Source organism: Raphanus sativus, chromosome 6, assembly GCF_000801105.2.
Source record: "Raphanus sativus cultivar WK10039 chromosome 6, ASM80110v3, whole genome shotgun sequence".
NCBI classification, from domain to species: Eukaryota; Viridiplantae; Streptophyta; class Magnoliopsida; order Brassicales; family Brassicaceae; genus Raphanus; species Raphanus sativus.
Genome location: NC_079516.1, coordinates 48,389,062 through 48,411,915, shown reverse-complemented (window position 1 = coordinate 48,411,915; position 22,854 = coordinate 48,389,062). Strand labels below are relative to the sequence as shown.

General features: G+C 36.3%; 5 protein-coding genes and 1 pseudogene across 6 annotated transcripts; 1 reads left to right on the top strand and 5 right to left on the bottom strand.

The window, feature by feature from the left end:
- Nucleotides 1–99: 99 nt before the first annotated feature.
- LOC108812178 (WD repeat-containing protein 55) lies at nucleotides 100–15,737 on the bottom strand. 2 transcript variants are annotated; one of them, XM_056988951.1, is made up of 14 exons: nucleotides 15,730–15,737; nucleotides 2,410–2,520; nucleotides 2,284–2,316; nucleotides 2,113–2,177; nucleotides 1,926–2,013; nucleotides 1,758–1,830; nucleotides 1,519–1,625; nucleotides 1,309–1,408; nucleotides 1,096–1,221; nucleotides 955–1,001; nucleotides 775–845; nucleotides 603–658; nucleotides 390–507; nucleotides 100–291 (listed from the first exon to the last, which is right to left on the bottom strand). In XM_056988951.1, the coding sequence occupies exons 2-14, from the start codon at nucleotides 2,502–2,504 to the stop codon at nucleotides 221–223; spliced, it is 1,050 nt and encodes a 349-aa protein (XP_056844931.1). In that variant the 5' UTR covers nucleotides 2,505–2,520; nucleotides 15,730–15,737; the 3' UTR covers nucleotides 100–220. The 2 variants fall into 2 exon arrangements, with proteins under 2 accessions (XP_056844931.1, XP_018439864.2); XM_018584362.2 differs by lacking the exon at nucleotides 15,730–15,737 and having other exon boundaries at nucleotides 2,410–2,590.
- On the top strand, nucleotides 2,833–4,490 carry LOC108808739 (protein IWS1 homolog 2). The gene has a single exon (XM_018580844.2). The coding sequence runs from the start codon at nucleotides 2,888–2,890 to the stop codon at nucleotides 4,094–4,096; it is 1,209 nt and encodes a 402-aa protein (XP_018436346.2). The 5' UTR covers nucleotides 2,833–2,887; the 3' UTR covers nucleotides 4,097–4,490.
- On the bottom strand, nucleotides 4,370–6,966 carry LOC108813405 (uncharacterized). The gene is made up of 7 exons (XM_018585945.2): nucleotides 6,836–6,966; nucleotides 6,036–6,407; nucleotides 5,727–5,954; nucleotides 5,302–5,656; nucleotides 5,098–5,222; nucleotides 4,879–5,014; nucleotides 4,370–4,786 (listed from the first exon to the last, which is right to left on the bottom strand). The coding sequence occupies exons 2-7, from the start codon at nucleotides 6,377–6,379 to the stop codon at nucleotides 4,547–4,549; spliced, it is 1,428 nt and encodes a 475-aa protein (XP_018441447.1). The 5' UTR covers nucleotides 6,380–6,407; nucleotides 6,836–6,966; the 3' UTR covers nucleotides 4,370–4,546.
- LOC108809994 (uncharacterized) lies at nucleotides 12,517–13,868 on the bottom strand (annotated as a pseudogene).
- Nucleotides 14,818–15,723, bottom strand: LOC108808738 (nucleobase-ascorbate transporter 2-like). The gene is made up of 3 exons (XM_056988954.1): nucleotides 15,520–15,723; nucleotides 15,367–15,444; nucleotides 14,818–15,277 (listed from the first exon to the last, which is right to left on the bottom strand). The coding sequence occupies exons 1-3, from the start codon at nucleotides 15,701–15,703 to the stop codon at nucleotides 14,904–14,906; spliced, it is 636 nt and encodes a 211-aa protein (XP_056844934.1). The 5' UTR covers nucleotides 15,704–15,723; the 3' UTR covers nucleotides 14,818–14,903.
- A 1,610-nt stretch (nucleotides 15,738–17,347) lies between the features above and the next one.
- Nucleotides 17,348–21,332, bottom strand: LOC108808736 (uncharacterized). The gene is made up of 6 exons (XM_018580842.2): nucleotides 21,187–21,332; nucleotides 18,997–20,977; nucleotides 18,765–18,890; nucleotides 18,565–18,659; nucleotides 18,448–18,492; nucleotides 17,348–17,602 (listed from the first exon to the last, which is right to left on the bottom strand). Exons 1-5 carry the CDS (start codon nucleotides 21,219–21,221, stop codon nucleotides 18,471–18,473), a joined length of 2,259 nt encoding a protein of 752 aa, XP_018436344.2. The 5' UTR covers nucleotides 21,222–21,332; the 3' UTR covers nucleotides 17,348–17,602; nucleotides 18,448–18,470.
- Nucleotides 21,333–22,854: the final 1,522 nt, after the last annotated feature.

The following is a 22,854-nucleotide window of genomic DNA, read 5'->3' as shown; positions in this document are numbered from 1 at the left end:
TTGTTCTTTTGAAATCATTTGCTTCTTTTAAATCTTGTATGTCTGAATAGGCTCACAGGTCTGAATGGTAGGTCACCTGTTTGATTGGTGATGAGCATATAATTGTAATGGGTGAAACATTGAGAAAAGATAATATCGGTTAAGAACACTGTCAGAATCAAACATAGATAACTCAAGTATGAATCTGGTATATTTTTTCCAGATAAATCTGAAACAAAAGCTACATGTCTGCGAAGAAAGCTCTGTTGTCCACTGGATTAGCAGCTTTGCTTTTTGTTTTCCTCTTGCTACCTGTACAAGAAGCATATAAAAATTGAGATGAGAATCATAGTCAAAAGTACATGCCAAGAAAATGTTACTAAAGGCTCCAGAGAGGATTCTGTTTTTACCTTTGGAAGGCTTGGGATCATTGTCAAGGTCCATTCCATCGTTGTCGCTGTCACTGTCTTCTGCAGCTCCCGATGCGTTTCCATTAGCACCTTCTATAATCTCGTCTAGATCCCACAGCTTCATAAACAGGAACACCAAAAAAAAAAAAATATTAGAGAGCTGTTTAAAATGCGAGGGCTTGTTTTTATAGAGAAGAGATGATAGATAGATACCTTGAGCATACTGTCATGAGCTGTGCTACCAAGAAACTTGTTATCATGCGAGAGAGCTACAATAGAGTTTTTGACACCAAAACATTTAGAAACTCATTCTTACACAAAGTATTAATAATTCACAAAGATCAACAAACTGTTGACTTGAGAACAGATAAGTGTATTATGATACCGAGATCTTCGATAGGGAACTCGTGAGACCCAATTGGCTGTATGATTCTGTTGGGTAGTATTCCAACGAGGCTGGAGAAAACAAAAAAATGCCAAATGAAATTTGATTGTGAGATAAACAGTGAAGAGCCTTCTCTATCATGGAAGAAGAGTTTTTTTTTTTATCTTTTCTTTTCGTTACCTGATTATTCCATTATCACATCCAGCGATAAGTCTATCCTCATCAAGCTAGAGCATAAATCCACAAGGCTTCCATTAGTCAATAGCCTAGTAATGTTACCTTAAGCATAATGCAGTAATATAAAAACAAATGTCATCTCACCTTTAATAGGACATCAACTGAGTTTGGAGATAGATCAACAAACCGATCACTACAATCTTTGAAAAATCCCCATGAATACAACATGAGAATACCATTTTGAGTTCCACAGATGGCTTTACGGCCATTCTGAAATCAATCAGGTAAGAGGTAACGATAACACATAAGTAACAACAATGTGGAAAACAAAGGAGCTTGAGATGATAGAATATTTACCTTCATTATAACAACAGAAAGCAGTTCGTCTTCAGAAAACTCGGACTGAGCTTGGACTTTATTCGTTCTGAGATTACAGACAGATAGAGTCCCATCTCCACTAAAACAGTATCAAAGAAACCAAGTCAGGATAAATAAGCGGAAAAGTCTTCACTGAATATTCAAAAATCACTTTCTTCAATTAATCAGATGAAATACAAAGATCCAAACCTTGTTGCCACTAGCTTCATTGAATCAGATGCAAAGGTCATGCTAGAAATGTAATCCTCATGTACATTAAACTCGTGAGAGCAAGAGCGCTGTCTCGTATCCCAAATCTGAGCCGATGAGCACACATTATTATCATAAAAACAAGAACATAAACTCACACCAATGGAGTAGCATTAGAGTAAGTTGTATTATAGTTGCGTTAATGATTAAAGACGAAAAAGCAAATATTTTGAACAGACCTTAACACAGCCTTTATCATCCCCAGAAGCGATGGTTGTCTCAGTGACAGTTATCAAAGTATTAACAGCATCCCTACAAGACCAATGCGGAAACATTCTCAGTCACTAAAAAGATCACCAGCTAACCAAACAAAAAAAAAGTGTATCCAAGTGAATAAGAATTATTACTCGTGAGCATTCTCAAGACGTGCAACACTAGCACCAGTCTCCACATCAGTGGCTAGAATAGAGCAATCAGCTGAAGCTGTGACGATTCCTAATAAACCCATGAAAAAAGAATAAAATGTAAAGCCAACAACTATAATTGTTCGGATATGAGCTCAAACTAGTGTCCTAAAAGCTAAAAGGAACAAACTTTGGCCATCGTCAATGAACCGAACAGCTCTGCAAGACTCCTTATGAGCACGAACTTTACGCTCCCTAACACCAAAAAAAAAAAAAAAAAAAAAAAAAGAAATCAGCGATTTTTACACGACCCACAAGAAAAAGACACAAACTTTGGAGATTAAAAGATCGGTTTTAGTACCTGACAAGTGAAGACTCTGTGTCGTAACGGTATCTGCAACCAAAAAACAAAGAAACAGAGTACGAGGTTTTACATGATTGGTGCTTGTTAGTGGAATTGAAAGAGAAAGGTGGCTTTGGAGTTTACAGATGCAAGTGTCCATCAATGAGACCAGCAGCTACAAGATTCTTCGATGGATGGAAGTCTATACCGAACGCGTTTGCTCCCAAATCGATCTCCATCACCACCACTTGAATGTCCTGTCTCAAGAGAAGTGTCTCCAAATCAAGCCGTCGTGTTCGATTTCGAGTAGGGTTTATTTAGGGCTTTTCTTTTCTCTTCTTATTTTATTAATAATAATATTTTTTCTAAAATTTAGAAAAAAGGAATAAAAAGAAACGGTGACGTTTTATCTGATTTTCAGAATAGATGAAAAAAAGGAAAACATCAAACCGCCACCGTTTTATCAGGGGAGAAAAAAAGGAAAACTTGGGCTTCACGGAGTCTAACTAGTACCTCTCTCTATATATAAGCAAGTCAAAGTGGTCTTCAACTAAACATTCTGCCAACAAAACAAAAACACAGATAAACCAGAGAGAAAGAGAAAATACGATAGAAAAAAAGAATGAGTCAAGAAAGTATTACAGAAACTAGGGCTAGGGCTAGGGCTAGTTCTGTCGACGACAAAACAGAAGAGCTTTTCGATGATCTTGCGGAGGAACCTAGGGCTACTTCTGACGACGACAAAGTAGGGACGAAGAGACAGCGCAATCAAAAAGACAAGTCTCATCCCAAGAAGAAAAAGAAGCAAGATTCTGCTCGCGACAATGATCTCGAAATCCCCACAGAGATCGAAGAGATGTGGGATTCACTCACGAACAACAACACTCCTCCAAACCCTAACCCTAAGGTCGCTATCGATCGCGCCAAGATGAAGGAAGACAACGACGAGATAGACAAACTCTTCCAAGTGAGGAAAAAGAAGTGCGTGTGGGAGAAGGACAAGGCGGAGATCGCGTTGCAAGTCGAACAAGTGATGGCCAACCTCGAGCTCGCCGTAGAAGACGACGTGGAGCTCAACAAGCAAGGCAAACCCGCGACCAACAAGCTCCTCAAGCTACCCATCCTCGTCGGAGTTCTCTCGAAGAAATACCTCCAAGCCGAGTTCCTAGACCACGGAGTGCTCAGCCTCCTCAAGAACTGGCTAGAGCCGCTTCCGGACGGTAGCTTGCCCAACACGAACATCCGCACCTCCGTCTTGCAGATTCTAGACGATCTGAGCGTGATACTAGATAAAGGACTGGGGTGCAGGAGAGAGCAGTTGATCAAGAGCGGTCTCGCCAAGGTGGTGATGTTCTTGTCCAAGTCGGAGGAAGAGACTAGGGGTAACAGGAGGCTCGCCAACGACTTGGTCAACAGGTGGGGGCATATGGTTTACGATAGGAGCACGAGGTACGAGGACATGTTGAGCCGAGAGGAGCGTGAGGAGCAAGAGGAGTTGCTCTCGAGAAGAGAGAAGATGAAGAAGGCGGCTCCCGAAGAAGCGAGAGTTGGAGACTTTGATGTGGATGTTGACTTCTCCGCGAGACCGAAACCAATGGTGCCAGCTGGTGATAGAGTGGTGGTGACGGTGCCAACGGCAACGTCGATGGATTTTGTGTTGCGTCCTAGACCGAAAGTTGACAAAAGACTCGAGGCTCGTGCGAAGATGCACGGTGATTGCAAAAGGTATGAAGCTTTGATGAAGAGAGTGAAGGATAGGAGGGCGCTTAGTAAAGCTTCTAAGCACGCCTTGAAGCTTAGTGTAGACGGTCATAGTAAGCCCAAGTACTAGTAGATATCGTTACTAGAGATGTTATTTGGCAAACATCTATTGCGTCTGGTGATTATGATGAAGAGATTGAACTTACTATGTAGAACTCTAAAATGTTATATATAAAGACTTTTTTTTGATAGTTTTCTTTTCATCAGTTGCTTTTTACTTGTAAAACAACAAAACATATGTGCGGAATGAGCTTCCTTTGTAGACATATTCAAATTCATGTGGTCTGTATTGCATTTGCAGAACCATATTTTAAGATCCAAGTTGGCCACAAGGAAGTTGCTCTGTTGAACTTCAAATATGTAAATTGTTTATTTGGGGTCACAAGTGAAATAACTAGAAACATACATTATAAAAAGCATAAAACTGTATTACAAGAAAAACTACCAAGCGAAAATTTTGTTTATAACAACAAAAAGAAAAAAAAAATGGTCTAAGCTCTCCTCAAACTTTTACGCTAACTTAGAACCCGAAGAAGCCAAGTTCACTTGCTTTCTCCTTCTCGAATGTCTCGAAATACTGATATATGATTGTCACCGCCAAGAGAATTCCAGTCCCGGACCCAATGGCTCCCATGAAATCAGCAAGAACGGTCAGTGCACCGATACAAACTCCACCGAAAGCTGCTGCTGTTGGGATATACCTGTTCAGCTCCTTCTGTAAGTTCGACTCTCTGTGTCCCGGCATCACCATTTGTTGTTCCTGTCACACGCATTGATGGAGTTTCCAAATATCAAATAACCCAAACACACCATTCAAGGTTATGCATATCGAGTTGTTTATGAGTTTATTACCTTGAGCTGCTTGGCCACGTCCCTAGCAGAAGATCCGGAGACCTCAATCCATGTCTTTGAGAAAAGAGCACAAGCAGTGAGCATGAAGACGATGTAGAACAGTGCATGGAATGGGTGTGCTGCCATGTCTGAGAAGCTGTAACCATATAGTAACATTTTATTAGGTGCATATATCAATTTGATGGATTAAAACGAAAGTTGGAAGAGAGTTTGCATTACCTTGCTGGAGCTGTGATGAGGTAAGCCAGACCACTAACTGGAATAGACTGCCCACTGTACTCAGATTCTTTCCATTGTCCCAAAAGGTTTACAAAGAAATTTCCACTGAACTTCCTGTAGAGAAGCTGTTTTGACCACAAGAGAGATTCAATGTTTAGCATATTATGTCTATTGTGGAGATAAGTAACTCTAAGTGGTACGTACCTGAGAGATGAAGTAAAGATTTGAGACGAGAGCGGATTGGAGAATGATGGGCATGTTAGAGGTGTAGAACAGCTTGATCGGGTAAGAGCCCTGTTGCCCACGGGCATTCTTTGATCTCACAGGCAAAACCACACGGAACCCTTGGAAGTAGATGACAATCAGGAAGATCAATACCGTGGCAAGCAAGTTGGTGACGTTCGGAAGGTTCTGCCGGTAGAACGCTTGGCGGAGAGCAGCAACCTTGTTGGACTTAGTTATCAGCATGTGGAACAGCGCGATAACAGCACCTTCAAACTCAGCTCCACGTCCAGTGTTGATTGTAGTTGGGCTGAACGCCTTCCAGATAATGCTCTCACTGCAACGATAGCATCAACTTAAAGAAGTCCATTTACCAGAAATGATCTTTGTGCTATAGTCTCTTTTACCAGATGTTGGTGGCAATGAAAAGGGAGATTCCTGAGCCGAGACCGTATCCCTTCTGAAGAAGCTCGTCAAGGCAGATAACAATGATTCCGGCAAAGAAAAGCTGGAGGATGATGAGAATGGCATTGCCAACACCGAGCTGACCAACGGGGCCATACATTCCAGAGAGAACATACGCAACAGCCTCACCGATGGCGATCAGAATACCAAGAAGCTTCTGAGCACCGTTCCTACAAAAAAGCCAGTAACACCGCTTTAGTGTTTTCCAACAGTCTCAAGATGTATGTAACAACAACAAGTCCACTACTTACAAGAGGGCACGATCCTCGCGGACATTGTTGTCAACCTCGATAATCTTGGAACCAGCCAAGAGCTGCATCACGAGGCCAGAGGTGACGATGGGAGTGATACCAAGCTCCATGACGGTGCCACGGTTGGAGGCGAGAATGACACGCATCCAGTAGAAAGGATCGGCGCCGGTGGTGGAGTGGATACCGTAGAGAGGAAGCTGGCTGCAGACAAGGAAGATGAAGAGAGAGATGACAGTGTAGATAACCTTCTCTCTGAAAGGCACCTTCCTGTCAGCACTCTGGACCTCCGGAAGAAAAGCCAAGAACGGCCTCACCAAATGCAAAACTCTAAATCCTCCTCCCATTGTCTAGTATTGTAATCAAAAGCTGATTCTGTATCAAAATCAGAAAATTACTGCTCAGTCAGATTTATATACAAATTCACAACCTTTTCATCTCAAAAACTATTTCATTCTTCAGAACAAAGAGGACCCAGAAAAATAAATCAATTAATCTGAGCAGTTTCGTTAGCCACGATAATAAAAATTGAAACTGTACTAGAGACTAGAGACTAGAGCTAATGAACCAGATCTATACAAAACATAAAATTCGATAAAGATGGATGTCCAGAAACAGATCTAAGACCAAAGGATCAGCAATTACACAGATCTGATTCATGACACTCACCCACCCAATTTGTTCAGATGCGGAAAGACTCACAAAATAAAAATAAAATATAAAAAAAGGTTCAGGAGATTAACGATAAAGGATAGATGCGAGCAATTTCGATCTAATGTTATAGAGAAGAGAAGACGGATCACCTCCTATAAAGTCGACGTTTTCCGATAATTTTTATGTTCCCACTAATACACACGGTTGGAGAAGGGAGGAGCTTTGTAGTTTTGATGGTCTACGAACGAAGGTCACACTTGTAATAATAAACTCCATTTCAGATTTTATCCCTTTTATTTAAGGATAAATGCTAAATCGTGGCGATGTGAGAGAATTATGCTGGACACGGTAGTGTAACGAATCGCTGTTTGCCATGTCAGCTTTAGTTTTTTTTTAACAAGATTGGGCCGAGATTTTTTTGTATTGTTTTGTAAGGCTGTTAGATGGGCTTTAGATTTGTACTCAACGACGCTTTTGCATGAACAGTATAAACTAATAAAAATGAGATCATGTGCTAAATTGGCTAAAATTTTGTGCTACCTCTAGTTTTTGAGATTTATAATAGCCAACTGATGCGAGTGAAAAAGATAAGACGAAACTCAGGTGTGGTACCCAAATCACGATGAAGTATATCCGGTTAATATTAGTCGTGATGATCATGAAGTGTGTCAAGTTGTCCCACAAATCAGTTCCAAATAGGCAAATATTGACAGTAAGATCCATCCACTGATGTGCGTACAACGGTAACGGGTATATATATTCTCTGTTATAGAGTAATGAATGTGAGAATTGTGTTCGTTTATTCATTTATTTTTCTCTGTTTCATTTCCATATCATTCATTTTTGTTTCATCCATATATTCATTTTTAGCAAGGACTGTTGTAGAAAATCGAAGGAGACGAATAAATTATATCAAAATATCCTTATATAAGTTTTTTTTTTTTACAAATGAAACTTCGTGATATCATAAAATAAGAATAGTATTTTGACCAAAGAATATCATATTTTCACTCATGATTTTTTTGGTATCAGAACAACAATAGCAGAATTTGTTGACAAGCAAGCAGAGCATGATTTTGCTTTTCCTCTAATATCTGAAGTCTAATATTTGAAGTCTGACAGCAGACTTCAGATATAACAGAAGAAAACAAACAAAAATATGTTCTCGAGGGACACCATTAAGCATTTGACTTCTTATGGTCAACTCGAGCACCGATCAACCACCACATAATTGGAAAAAGGTAATGGGTAAGTGCAGTCCAGCCTGTCCCGTGTGCATGTAATAAAAAAACAACTTTAAAATTAAATCTTGATGTTTATGACTTCTAAAGTTACACGGCCTTTGTATTTGCCCGATCGGTATTCATACGTATACTGTTTTATTCCACATTGGAACTTGTAGTTTATTCCTATGCATACGCTTCTCTAACTGGGTACTTGCGGTCCATTAGTTTTGGAGTGCATTGGTGAAATGTGACAACATCTTAATTGTAGAAAGAAAAACACGAATCGTAGGGAATCAACGGCCACCACCGGAATGTCCAACACCGGGGCTAGGAGCGGATGTCAGAAACCGACCAGCCGTAAATTTGAATTTGGCCACGTGAGTCATGTGGCTTTTCACCTCCTCCCTCGGGGTTAATAGCATTTCATGTCTCTTCGTCTCTAGTAGCTTTCTTGACGTGACCAGCGAAGGATAAGCCGAGAAGGCTACGAGGACTAGAAAGAGGCAAATGATTATCAGACGAGCCATTAAGTTTGGTTTTTGTTGGAGTTATCGATGAAGCTCTGATCTTTTTTTTGTTGCTATGAGGGAAAATAGTCAGATGAATGTGTGTGTGTATATAGAGGGATGGAGGCTTAAGATAGAATTTTCACAGTGACAAAAAAAAAGCGTAGAATTTTCAAATGTTGATCAAATGACAAAGAATGCTACAACACATTTGCTCTTTTGATTTAGCGAAGGAAAAGTTTGACCATTGATCGAATAAAAAGTTCGAATCTCAATGTTAAAGAGTTGACTAATTTTATCGGATATGATTTCTTGGTCGAAGAAATAATCTTTTGGATAATCCAAGCAAAGTTTGAACGTGAGACTATTATACAATATGCTTAATTATCCAAGAAGAATAATATTTGGCCTTATTTTGACTACATATGTGAATATAAAATCTAAATTACCGTAATTGGCAAGAAAGAATAGCAAAACAAAGTTAAAGATATCAAGTTCAGAAGAGGCGCGGCTTGGAGTTAACGGGCGACGAATTGGTTGAAGAAGATTAAATGACTTTTACGAAGGACTTTTGATGAAGGATCTTAACTCTATAACTCTAGGGAGATGTATTAAAATAAAGTTGATATTTTAACATTTAACAAACGCCATGAACCAGTTTTAGTAAATACAATCATTATTATTCTAAATATTCTGACAAAAAGAAAAGTTTTAAGGAGGCTTGCAGAATCACGAATCTCACGATTGTACGTGTACACATGCTTCATGTTCACATATGTATTGAAAGGAAACAAAGCTTGTGTAAGTCTGTAAAGATCAAAGAGAGTATTTGATTATGTTATGTCCCATAGTTTCTCAAAGTTTTCCACCAAGAACACAAGTTACACAAACATATGTCCTAAAACAAACTAGAAATTCTTAGACCGTAATTTTCTTAGGGTTTCAAAAAAAATTCCAATATGGTCTAAAAAGATCTAAATATCTCATAATTAAAGTATTTATTTATCCACATGTAAGAATGAGCATATGAAACTCCAGCCGTGCATCAAAAATATAAACTACTCTAACCATAATTTTACTCTATTTTTCTAAACGTTTTTTTCTTTTTTCTTACTCACTCTGCCATATTCTTGGAAGCTTGGCATCGAAGAAACAAGAAGTTTTCTCAAGAAGATCTAGAAGAAGACTGTGCTACATGGTTTCACATGACTACCAATTCAGAGAAAAGTGGAGACAAGGACTTAGAGAAGAAGATCATCAATCCATGCATACGATCAGGCCAAATATTTATTCCATGAAGTTGATTACAGCAGGGTATTGGAGACAACAGAGAAAACCATCTCTGATCATAGACGAATAAATTTGATATCTTCACCATTTACTCCAAGGTGATGTCTTCTTTGAGTTGGCGAGAAAATCTGATAGTAATGATCTCAAATTTGTCCACTTATTAGCTTGTGTTGATTCTCATTCAGTGTCTAATTTTCTCGGTTCTGAGTTCTGATACTATAAGCTTAATTCTTCTATCGATGTGTTTTTTCATTTATCGAATTGGGTGAAAAACTTGGGAAAAGCAAGGCTTATAAGAAAGTTGAGTCCAAGGCTAGGCCAGGGTTATCTGCTGTGAGGATGGCTAAATCTGATTTTTATAGATATGCATAATCATCCATTTAATTTTTTTTGGATTGCACAAATATTCCGATACATTGAACAAATGCACATTGTACATTAATCAGTTATAATCACAATAAAATTACAACTGAATACAAATATATGGAGATTTGGATTCATTAAGTCATATACATAATCGTAAACACATATACCAATAAAAACATTACTGTTTCATTTGATAATTTTTTTAATTTGCTTTTTGGATTGCTAATTTCACTTTAAAAATACTGTTGTGGGCCAAAAATGTATCCTTACATTGCATTTACAAACAGACTGCACAATTAACTCTAGAAAAGTCTTATGAGCTGTCTAAACATATTCAATAATATTTATGAATAAATCATCTACATGAATGATCATCTTCTCATATTGAATTCAAATTTCTAATAAAAGTTGTATATAGATCTAAAAATGAATAGCTGATTTGCTAAATAAAATATATTCAAAACAATTATAGTATACACATTTGATATCAGTAATCTCTGCTTTTCTTGCTGATTCAATGAATATATGACGTTTCATTTGGTGGTGAGGAGAGCGAATTAGTTATCACATGATCATGAATAGAAGACAACCTTCCACAATCCACTAAAATATATTGATGGCTACGTGAAAAGACAAAAATACACCTTATAGTTTTAGTAGTATGTGAAACATAACAAAACAGAATTCTTCCTTTGCAGTCCCAAAAATTTCTCAGTAAATAAGGAAAAAAACTAAAAAAAGAGATGTTAAATTGCGAATAAGAAGCATGAGGACCGCATGAAGAGGTTGGTCTTTAGGATTATACTAGTAACATATGCTCTATGAACCATGGGATGTGCGACAGAATATGCTTTTCACTAATCATTAAAAACACTTTCATCCACTATATATATGTATATAATTTGTTCGTTCTGTTTACAATCACTCAATATGTAATGGTGATTGTATGGCCAATTGTTCAACAAAATCTTCGCATCAATGGAGATGACCTGCAAAAAAATCTTCAAAATTTGCTTTAGTCAGCTGTCATGTCATAGGTCAGAACTTACTGAAATGAAGAAGAAAAATACAACCTTCTTGTTAAGTGAGTTTCTGAGTTTCCACAGATGTCTTTTGATTGCATCATTTTGTCCACAAAACCTCTACCGTCCACAACCAAAAAAATCTCTTCTTTTTTTCATCCAATTTGCTCCACAACTTCTTCGAATAGATTAACATCAGCATTTCCCTTCCCATGTTCTTGTATTTGATTATCCACACTAGTTGTACCATGCACAACCATAGCCTTATTGCTTTTCATTTTCTCTTTAGCAAGATCAATTAAAGCCTCAATCATCTTCTATAGAATGATCAGAAGGTCTTTGAGGTTTAAGAATCTTCATCGATAATCATAGCCTAACCTTGGACTGAGCTTTCTCATACAACTTGCTTATCCCAAGCTTATCACCTAATTCAATGAGTGAAAGAGCACATTCGTGGAAGGAGCGTACATATTCAGGACAAAGAAGACTTGAAACTGAATAAGAATCCAAGCAAGCTAACACGTACACACTTTTAAGATCTTTACCATCCACTGTTCTCGCCAAATCAAAGAACATGTGGCCTTGGAGAAGATGGTGACGATATCATGAGGGATTGCTGCCATGAATGGAGATGGTTTCCTCTGTTATCTCCAAAACCTTCTCGTGATCACCCTCATGGAAGAACATTTTGGCCTCATCGTATGCATGGAGGATCTCCTTCTCGTCCTTGTCTCCAATATTCTTTGAGCTAGTCATATGATTCCAGGTCGTTTAGTATTCTTTTGGATTTTCTCGGGAAAGGTTCTTCTTTCTTGGATGCCATGCTTCGAGAGAGCTTTTTCTGTTTTGTTTTCTTTTCAAAAGAAGGCTTTGTTGGAGTTAAATATCTTTAATTCTTCCTACATGTTAGTTCCATGTTATTCAATACAAAATATTAATTTATCGTTTTATAGAGTTTGTATGCAAAATGTTTATATTTGAGCCATGATTAAATTAACCATATTGGCCCATATGTAAGGCATGGAATGCATCATTATGATGATGAGAAGGGGAATTAGGCCTGGCTTGGGTTCATTATGTTTCTAGGTTATTCAGATAATTATAAAAATTGGTTAGGCTATTTTTAAATTCGGTTCAAGTTTGAGTGTTTGTGATAAAAAACCGGTTATCAAATTACGTTCAGTTTGATTGTTTGTGTACCTTGACCATTTGAACTATCCAAATCATCTGAAAATACCAGAACTGAACCACCAAATAAATCCTGACTATTTTGAACCAGATAGAACAAAATGCACTTCAGAAAAATGGTTTTCTTCTGTTAGCTAGACTAAAAATTTAGAGTTTTAAAACTCTAAATTGTCAATCGATTAAAAACTCTTAGTTAGAGTTACATTAGAGCTAGAGAGACTGTTTAATCTAGTGTCGGAAACTGATGATTAATATTACCAAACAGATATACTTACTGACAAACTAAATTCATGTCGTTCATTCATTTGTTTTTGTAGTGACCATTAAGCTTTTTGAAAAACCAATGAAGGAGGATGATAACAAGCATAATAACAAGAAGAATGCAGCAAGATCGTCCACTTGAACGTCTTCTCTCATCCAATCTTGTGTCTATTATTGCTTCTTCGCTCCACTCCTCCTCTGTCAAGCTAACTGTAACATTCTTTGCTGTGCAACCGCAGATCTCACACACACTGCCAAGAACACAACAACAGAGGTTTTAAACCATCACTTTCCTGTATAGATTTGACTTAATACTGAAACTTAATAGTCGAAAGCTAATGCGGTCAAATAGAGTCCATAACATTTACCAAGCTAATAATTGAATTATTTTACCTGTTTCCTCTTAGCTTGAACCAAGCTTCTGCGCAGTGAAAATGGGCAAGGCCAAGCTCGTTTTTGCATTTGCAACCAATCTAAATCAACTCAAGGCTTACTGTCGTCTTACCGGAAACTCTATCCGGTGTTTGATCAGACCCAAAATGGCATATTCTGCAGATACTTTGCACATCATCACTTTCTCCTCCACAACTACTCAAATCTACCACGTGGAACTCCTCCTCCGCCTTTGCCTTTGTTGAAGCATCACTCTCTCCTGTAACAGAACCTGAAACATGTGTTGAAGTATCGTTCTTCTGTACCTCATGAACAGCATGAGCTGAAACGTTACAGCATCCAACACCATCTTCTTTCACTTGTTGCGGTTTATTAGTCTTGTTTTGTTCTTCCTCTCGTTGTTCAACCAACACATGTACTGAGACAGGGTCACTTGTTTCACCCTTGACAAGCACATCAGATCCACTCGAACTTTCACAAACACTGATCGATCTCAAACAACTTTCCGGGTCCATTTTGCTCATATATATCTACCAAAAACGAGGGTTTTCAGTTACAAAAGTTCGAGATCAAGTATGATTGTATCAGACAAAGAGTGAACAGACACAACATTGCCCCTAAACTGAAAAGCATAGCTCAGAAAATCAAAACTTTACCAGAATCCAGATCCGTTTTGAGAGAAAAGAGACGAACTTTATGAACCAGAGAAGCAGAGGAACAGTAAAATCTCAACAAGGTTTCGTTTTTTCTTCTTCTGAGTTTTATGCCTCTGATCTTTTAGCAACTGAAGAACAAATAATCAGAAACTCGCATCAGATCCCTTGAGGAGAAACGTGTGCTCTATAAAACTCTGAGATTGGTTTTGTTTGTTGGCAGTAAAGACAAGAAGCCATTGTGTAGGAATTAAAATGAAAGTTTGTTTGTTTCGGTAAGGACGAGCTAACAGAAGTTTTGGTACTCTTTTCTACTAATAAATAAGCGGAAGAGAGTTCGGTGAAGATGATTTATCAACTCTAATTCAATTTAATTAATGAAATTAGCAAAATTTTGACCCAAATAAATATACTAACATAATGGCAACTATGGTAAAATAAATTAATTTTTGTCTATATAAGAATGAAAATATTGTAATCATATGGTCCTTATCTTTTTGTATTAAACATTGGTCAGAATTATATATTTATTAACTATATATAAATATTTTCTAATGAGAAGTTAATCTAATAGAGGATAAATCTTTGAATAAGATAGTAATTCAAGATATAGTTTAACTAACTAATATAAATTATTCAAGAAAATTTGATTATTAATCACACAGAATTTATTTAATAAAAAAAAAAAATCGAAATAAGAAAATAGTTATAAAAAGTAATAGACTCATTTAAAATAAATAGTATATCTATTAAATAGTTACAATAAGATAGGTATATTTAAAGCATCATCTTGATTTACATCTTATGTACTCGATATATAATAAATTTATATGTGATTTTAACGAAAAGAGCTATATAAATTCAAAATTGAATTATTGGTAGGTATCGCCAGAAAAGAAAAAGAACATTGTTGGGCGATTAAAGTGAAACAATAAACCGGCAAAACCACTATAGACTACTCTAAAAAGTAACCATAATTGAATCAGTGATACAAATTGCATAGAGATTATAAATCCACTATACAAATTGCATAGAGATTATAAATCCATTTTTTGGCTGCAATCTTAAAAATCTAAATGACATTTTACCACCCACCCCATATTAGATTTTAGAGATAAGATTTGCATAGGAACTAGGAAGTAGTACCATACTGTAATTATCAAAAAAAGATCTTTTATTAGATTTGATAAAAAAAAAAGATCTTTTATTAGATTAAAAAGAATAATTCAAATAGATAAAAAATAATAATTGGGTGATGATAAGTCACACACAACACAAGTAACTGAGTCAAAACACAAACATGTAACAAAACTTATGAAGGAGGGAAAAAACGGTTGAGGTTAAAAGGGAGAGTGTAGAACTCCTCATTCCTGCTATCTCCTTTGAAAGTTCTGAACTTAGCCCACCAAGGCAACCCTCTGTCTTTAGCACTCTCTTTGTAATCCAAAGTATTGTCCAAGAACACTGCGATCATCAGCGCCACCATCGGTGAAGAAGAGAAGATTGTGTTCAAGAAATCATTGAACCAACCAGCGTTGGTGTGAGCTGGACCATGCAATGCCTTCACGGCGAAGTCTCTGAAGTACTCGGGGATCGATAGTCCTAAGAAGAGAGACACGCCTGTGATGAAGAGGTTTCTCAGGGAGTTCATGTTTGTGAATTGTAGGAAAGAGAGTCCAACAGAAGCTGCAACGTAACACACCAAAGAAAGATGTGTTTAGATATATATAGCAAGTGTTAATGATCTTGTGAGATATAACAGGTATGTAACTGACCAACAAGACCGAACAAGACGCAGTACACAGCTGCAAATATGGTGAAAGGTATTGAAGCAAACAAAGCTCCAAATTTGCCTGCAGAAAGACAAAAACTTATATGAGAAAGAAACATTTCAAAGAAGAAGCTAAAAGCTGGTGTGTGATTGTGACCTAGCATTGAGAAGAATATCATAAACCCTGCTGAGATTTGAATAACTCTGCGGCTTCCAACACGAGTTTCAATTTTTGGTCCAATTTCGGTCTCAGTTTTTTTTTGTTTAGTTGTGGTTCGGTTTTCAGGTTTTGGATGACTAATTGAGACTGTGCACCATGCATAGAGACATAGAGGTAACATTAACTAATTTTTTTTTTTTGATAACCGAGTGTCCTGGCTCCACCGTGGTGGTTCAGAAACCGAACCCCTAGCGGCGCGGATGTACACCCGAAGGTGGTGTTGTGAATGCAAACAAAGTCCCACATTGGAAGTTTAGACAAATAATGTCTAGTATATAAAGAGATGTCCAACTCTGATTAGTACGAGGCCTTTTGGGAAGGAGTCTCAGAAACAAATCCATGCGGGCTTTGTCTTCGGGCCCAAAATGGACAATATCGTACTAATCGGACAATAGAGAGTTGGACATGGGCTTGGAAAATCCTAACAATTGGTATCAGAGCCGGGATGACGAATATCTGCAAAAAGACCAAAATACCCTTTAAGTTCGAAGAGCCTCCACTTCGATGGGAAGGACGGGGTGCGTAGCAGAGGCCAGTCAAAAATCCTGGAAGCTTCGGTTGTGGTAGGAGAATCCTCAAGGTGACTTCGCGATTAAGTGGTGCCGAAGACTTATATCGAAAGTCTCTCCCTAACGACGGTACAAGATTAGGTGGATATTCCTAACGGTGCTGTAAGGATTAGGTGGTGAATGTCCTAATGGTGCAGTAAATGTTAGGTGGATAAATCCTAATGGTGTAACAAGGGTTAGGTGAAGAGGCCCGTTGGTGATTACGGCGGTACAAGAGGTGTGCCAAGTTTCGCTGGAGGTTGAAAACCAAGGGTTCATGTGGTACTTGGTTTGAGAGGAGGTTTGTTGTGAATGCAAACAAAGTCCCACATTGGAAGTTTAGACAAATAATGTCTAGTATATAAAGAGATGTCCAACTCTGATTAGTACGAGGCCTTTTGGGAAGGAGTCTCAGAAACAAATCCATGCGGGCTTTGTCTTCGGGCCCAAAATGGACAATATCGTACTAATCGGACAATAGAGAGTTGGACATGGGCTTGGAAAATTCTAACAGGTGGGTCATGGCCAGGTAACGGTCTTCGGTCTCGGGCGCCAGATCAAGTCCGCATGTAAATTTTATGGTGGCCAGTGCAAATCGAACCCGAGGCCGTACTTGCAACCGCAAACCGTACACCACCTGACTAACTCGTCCTGGTTAACATTAACTAAACTTGCCAGAACTGAGAAGAATATATTTTCCCGTTGGAATCTTATTGGGATGGAGAACATCCCAGCAACTTCAGAATAATTTCACCATTTTCATGATAATTTTATCATATATAGAGAATGAAAAAGATGGACTTGATGAAATTTGTAGTTTATCTTGATTGGCAAAAAAGTGGGATTAGCAAAATTAAGTTGAAGATATCAAAGTTCAGAAGAGGCGGCGTGGAAATCAGAAATGACGGAGAAAACAAAACAAAAGATACTAACCAAAGAGAACAGGCGACGAATTGGTTGAAGAGGAAAAATACTCTTTTACGGAGGACTTTTGATGAAGGGAGCTTGAATTTTACGATTGTACACATGTTTTGTTCACATCACATATGTATCGAAAGGAATGAATGATTATTTACAACACTTTAGTGTATGTATCTTTATTTCATTTATGGTTTCATGTTTATCAGCAGAGAATTATCTTATGACGTCAAAGCATAAGACAATTTGATTGGTTTGTTGTTGTTTTTGTTGCTCTCTTCTCAGATCTTTAGTAACACAGAACAGTAGATATAGTTGCAATGTCACAAAAAAGGTGGCAATGTCACAAAGAATCGAAAAAAATATTAAAGAAACATATAGAACTTGCATGCATCTGATCCTAAAACAAAGTAAAAAAGTTCAGTTTGCTTTACTTTTTAAAGTATTTCCACTGAATTAAAGACCCGCCACGCTATAAGAAACTGATGTTGTACTACTTGACTGGTATAAGAAAAAGCTAACGTGAAAATGGGAAAACCAAAAGGATATAAAATTAACAAAACTTAGCTTCACCCCCTAAGGTGAATCTCTACATTCACCCACCAATAAGAATTAGTTAATTAAGATTTGATATCTCTTAAAAAAGGAAATCAAGTAATAATAATTTAATGAAATAAAATTATGTTTTTAGATAAATAAAAAAATAGTAGCAATTATAAAAAAAATATTTTTTAATATTGATAAATCCGTCAGAAAATACTAAACCATAAACCCTAAACCCTAAATTCTAAATACTAAACCCTAAACCCTTGGGGAAAGCCTGAACCCTTGGGCAAATCCTATATCCTAAATCGTTAATCTTAAACCCTAAACCCTTAATCATAAACAATAATATTAAACCCTAAATTCTAAACACAAAACCCTAAACCCTAAACTCTTTGACAAATATTAAATCATAAACCCTTAATCCTAAACCATAAACCATTTTGGAATTTAGGATTTAGGGTTTAGTATTAAGGGTTATAATTTAGGATTTAGGGATTAGGATTTAGTTTATGATTTAAGGTTTGGTTTAAATTTAAGGGTTTAGGGTATAAGATTTGCCCAAGGGTTCAGGCTTTTCCCTAAGGTTTAGGGTTTAGTATTTAGAATTTAAGGTTTAGGGTTTAGAATTTAGGGTTTAGTATTTTCTGACTGATTTATCAATTTTAAAAAAACTTTTTTTTTGATAATTGCTACTATTTTTTATTTATCTAAAAACATAATTTTATTTCATTAAATTCTTATTAATTGGTTTCCTTTTTTAAGAGATATCAAATCTCAATTAACTAATTCCTATTGGTGGGTGAATGTAGAGGTTCACCTTAGGGGGTGAAGCTAAGTTTTATACATATAAAATACCATCTTCTTAACAACACCTACTTATAGAAAAACTCTTCTATCCCTGCATAAAAGACATAACTGACTTAAAAAAATTATTAAGAAAATACAATTGTTGACAAGATGGTGTTTTTACCTCGTTTGAGTACTTCGTCCCTTCTTAGCAGAAGCTCCTGCAGCAGCTGTTGTAATCTTTCTCTTATGTGTTTTCAGCATGCTCTTCAGTTTATCCTGCGAGAGAAGACATGTTATAATATAAGTTGAAACTAAGATATATATATATATATACACACTGCCACACCACCAAGTGAAAAGTCTTAAAAAAAAGCGACAAACCTGTAAGAACATCTTTACCACCGGAAGGACCACTAAGCGATTATCAATTGCAGATAACTTTGCGAATGCATGTAACTTTTTGTACGTCCACTCATTTAGTAAAATCTTTGAATCAATCAAAACGAGCTGTAAGAAAAAAACCCCAAGATTAATTTGTTTTGTTTTTATCAGTTGTCATAATGGAAACTTGCTGAAATAAATAGAAAGAAAAAAGAAAGAAGAAGAATATTACCTTCTCATTCAGCCACTTTCTTAGCTTACACATACTTCTTCTAATAACATCATTTTGAACAGTGGTAGAGAGCTCAGATATACACTCCATGAATTCTTTGTCTTGTAATACTTCGAATCTTGGAGATTCTGCCCCTTGAAGAACATCTCTTACCACATTTAAGAAACAACATTTGGTAGCACTATCTTGAGTTACACGCCGCTCACACACACTTCTAAACGTCAATGCGTATCTGCTCCTCTGATTAGCATTCATCCACATGTCTTCTTTGTCACAAAGGGCTTCAGCCTCACTCAACATCTTACCATATGTTTGCAGCTTGTCTCTCTTACTATAGTAGCTTACCTCTTTCCTAGCCGTGGACCGTACTATTCTCAAAACTGCTAACCATATCTCAAGGTTGTGTACGCCTTCTGCCACTTGAGACACGAAATTTGTATCGATTACTGGGCAGTCTAGAACCCAAGAGACAATCTCATCACCCTTAGGTATTACATGCTCATAAATTCCAGTGGACTTAGAAGTCCTTATTACTGAACCTAAGTCATCAAAATCATGCTCTCCTTCATACAACAATCTCTCATCCAGAAGCAGATTAAAACCTCCAGTTCTTTCATTGACCAGGGACTTTTCTCCTAACCGATCAACTACCGCTAAAACTAATCCTGTGCGAACATCTGTGGTGAACTGCTTAACATATTCGAGTATGTGTTTAAGGCTGCTGAGATCTAAGAAGCAGATGCACTGAGGGTTCTTAAAGAAGCTCCATCTATCAAGATAGAACCCATGAACTTGAGGTAGATTCACATTCTCTTCTGTGTAATCAATCAACCAGTCCCAAAGGCTACATGGAAGAGTATCATTGGAGCAAGAAGATTTCAGAACCTCAGCAAACTGTCTGAGTATTTCTTTCCGCTCTTCATCCTTGGCTACAGGCCAATCATTACACCATCCATGAACATAAATAAACTCTTCCCTACCCTTAATTCTGGCCTTGATCAGATCTACTGCCCTTGATGTATCCACAGGCTCCCATTCCCCACAACGTATCATGTCAGCTAAAAACTTATCCACACGCATAGGACGAGAACAGTTTCGGGGTAGAAACTCGTGTACATGCTTATCTAAAATGTGCCACTTGCAATCAGTGAAACAATAATTTACCTGAGGACAAATGCGGCACTTCCACCATCTCCAGCCAAGTTCATCATCCACGCATAGGCATTTGGAAATGTGTTCAATCATTTTCTTGTCATATATGTTATCATCATGTAAATAGTCTACAAGACTTGTGCTGTCTACTACCAAAAATTCCCTTTTGGTCTTTTCATCTAGCTTACCCCACAAGTCCTTCAATCTATCAATAACGTAAGTATCTACCTTGCCCTGTTCTTTCATCTGGCTAGCCACATTACTTGACACAAGCATTGCCTCATTGATATTCATCTTCCATATTGCAAGATTGATTAAAGCCTCAAGTTCTGCCTTCAAATCATCTTTTATGAACTGATGATCATAACTTTCTTGAGGTTTAAGCATCTTCACGGATAATCCATGTCTAGCCTTGGACTCGGCTTTCTTATAAAAGCTGTTTATCCCGAGCTGGTCACCCAATTCAATCAGCGAACGAGCACAGCCATAGAAGGAGCTTACAGAGTCAGGACATAGAAGACTAGACATCGAGTAAGCATCGACAGAAGCAAACAAGTATACACATTTGATGTCTTTAGTATCTGCTTTTCTTGCTAGAGAAAAGAAGATGTCACCTTGTAGTTGGTGGTGAGGAGAGCATGATTTCTTCAGGTCATGATCAGAGATGGTTTTCTCGGTTATCTCCAATGCCTTGATGTGATCAGATTCTTCGAATAATTCTTTGGCAAGATCATATGTATTCTCTGAGTCTTTGTAGTCACTTTTTTCTGGACGATCTTCAGTCTCGATTTTCTTGAGAAAATTGTGGGTTTCTTTGTGGTCGAATGGGCTTTATAGAGAATGAAAAAAAGAAGAGAAAAAAAATAGGTTAAGAGTATTGTGTGAGAGAAAAAACAGAGTAAATCTAATAGTAAATTAATTTCAGTTTTGCAAATTTCGAAATTTCCAAGAGGCCTAGCGTGCGCTCCAAACTTTGTTAGGTTTTGAATAATGAATTGAGAAAAAATTTTGTTTAGAGGATTATGTTATATTAATTACCTTCGTTCAGGAGAACAAAATAAGGCTTCTTCCATCTCTAGAGCTCGCTTCACTTTCTCGAGATCGAATTTCTTGGTGTGATCGAGTAACGGAGAGGTGGTGGTGAAGATGAATGTTTTCCTTTGTTATAAAGGAATAAGGGTTTGTTTAAGATAAATATATATTTACTCCTTCCTATTTCTTTCTTATTTTGGGGTTTGCTTTTATCGTATTTACGTCTTTATCAATACTAGCAAAACAAATTGTTGGAGTTAATCATGTTTAATTCTTTTTTTTTGAAAGCTAAGTCATGTTTAATTCTTCCTAAATTTTAGTTTACAGAATATCTTTTTAGGAAATTTGGAAAAAAAATCCTATAGGAATATTTTATGGGAAAATTGGAAAAAATGGGAGTCACTCTCAACTTAGCTATAGGAATATTTTAATTTTGAATTTTTATAAAACATATAGTTTCATTAATTTTAAATTTATATTTTTGTTATGTAAAAGATATTTATAAAATTATCTGGTATTAATTTTTTTAAAAATTACTTATATTGAATAAAGTGGATGAAATATTCGTGAATATTCACAAATATTAAAAAAAAATCGAATATCTGAAACATCGATACTCATGAAGTAAGTACGAAGCAAATAAATACTGAAAAATATGTTAATATCCAATCCTTGTCCTAACCTAATAAAATCTATTGAAACTATTTTTTTATTGCTTGGCTACACGAAGATGAAGCCATATTTAGGATTTATTAGTAAACTAGATTTTTATCCGCGCTTTAAAAGCGCGGACTTAATTTTGTTTATAAAAACTAAAAATAAATTTAAATTTAAATTTTTTATACTTTTAAATACTTTTTAAGATGAATTTTTATTTTTGCCGATAAATAATATTTTCAAAATAATTTATGTAATATAATTTTTTAAATTTGTTTTAATTATTTTTTCATTTTTTAATCTCATCTATCTAATCTATTAAAACTGAAGTACAAATTAGAATTGACCATGAGTTTTCCTAAATAATTACGATCTAATGCCACTGAATTAAATATACTGTTAATTATATTATTAAAAGCAACCGATACCTTAACTGTATTCTATTCGATATTTCCATAAAGTGATTTATGTAAAGTTATTCAAATCTTTTATTCTTCTTCTCAACATTCAGTTTTCCTTTTGCAATCATTCAGTTTTGCTTCGTTATTTTTTTAGACAAATCTGTTGAGATTTTAATGGGATTTGTCCATGATAAAAGAACTAAAGACTTATCCTATTTTATTGTCTTATGCACCGTTTTTATTATCCACGTTTTATTTTATAATTATTGTTCACTTATATTATAATATATATATACTGTATGTATTTGTATCCTGGCTTTAATTTGACAAAACAGGGTAATAAATTAATATCTATAACTATTATATTGAAGTACATTTTTGACATTTCCTTATTTTTTTAATATTAAAAGTATGTCACTATTATTTAATTTAAATAGTGATATTATTAAGCAAACAAATATTCTCATATTAAACGTTTTTGGAAACTATTTTTGCACCTGTTAATATTGCCTAACAACTAATATTGAATCATTAATGATGCAGAATATTCATAACTATATATTCCTTTATTATATTTATTAACTTTTCATTTGTGCATTGAAATATCCTAGCAAAA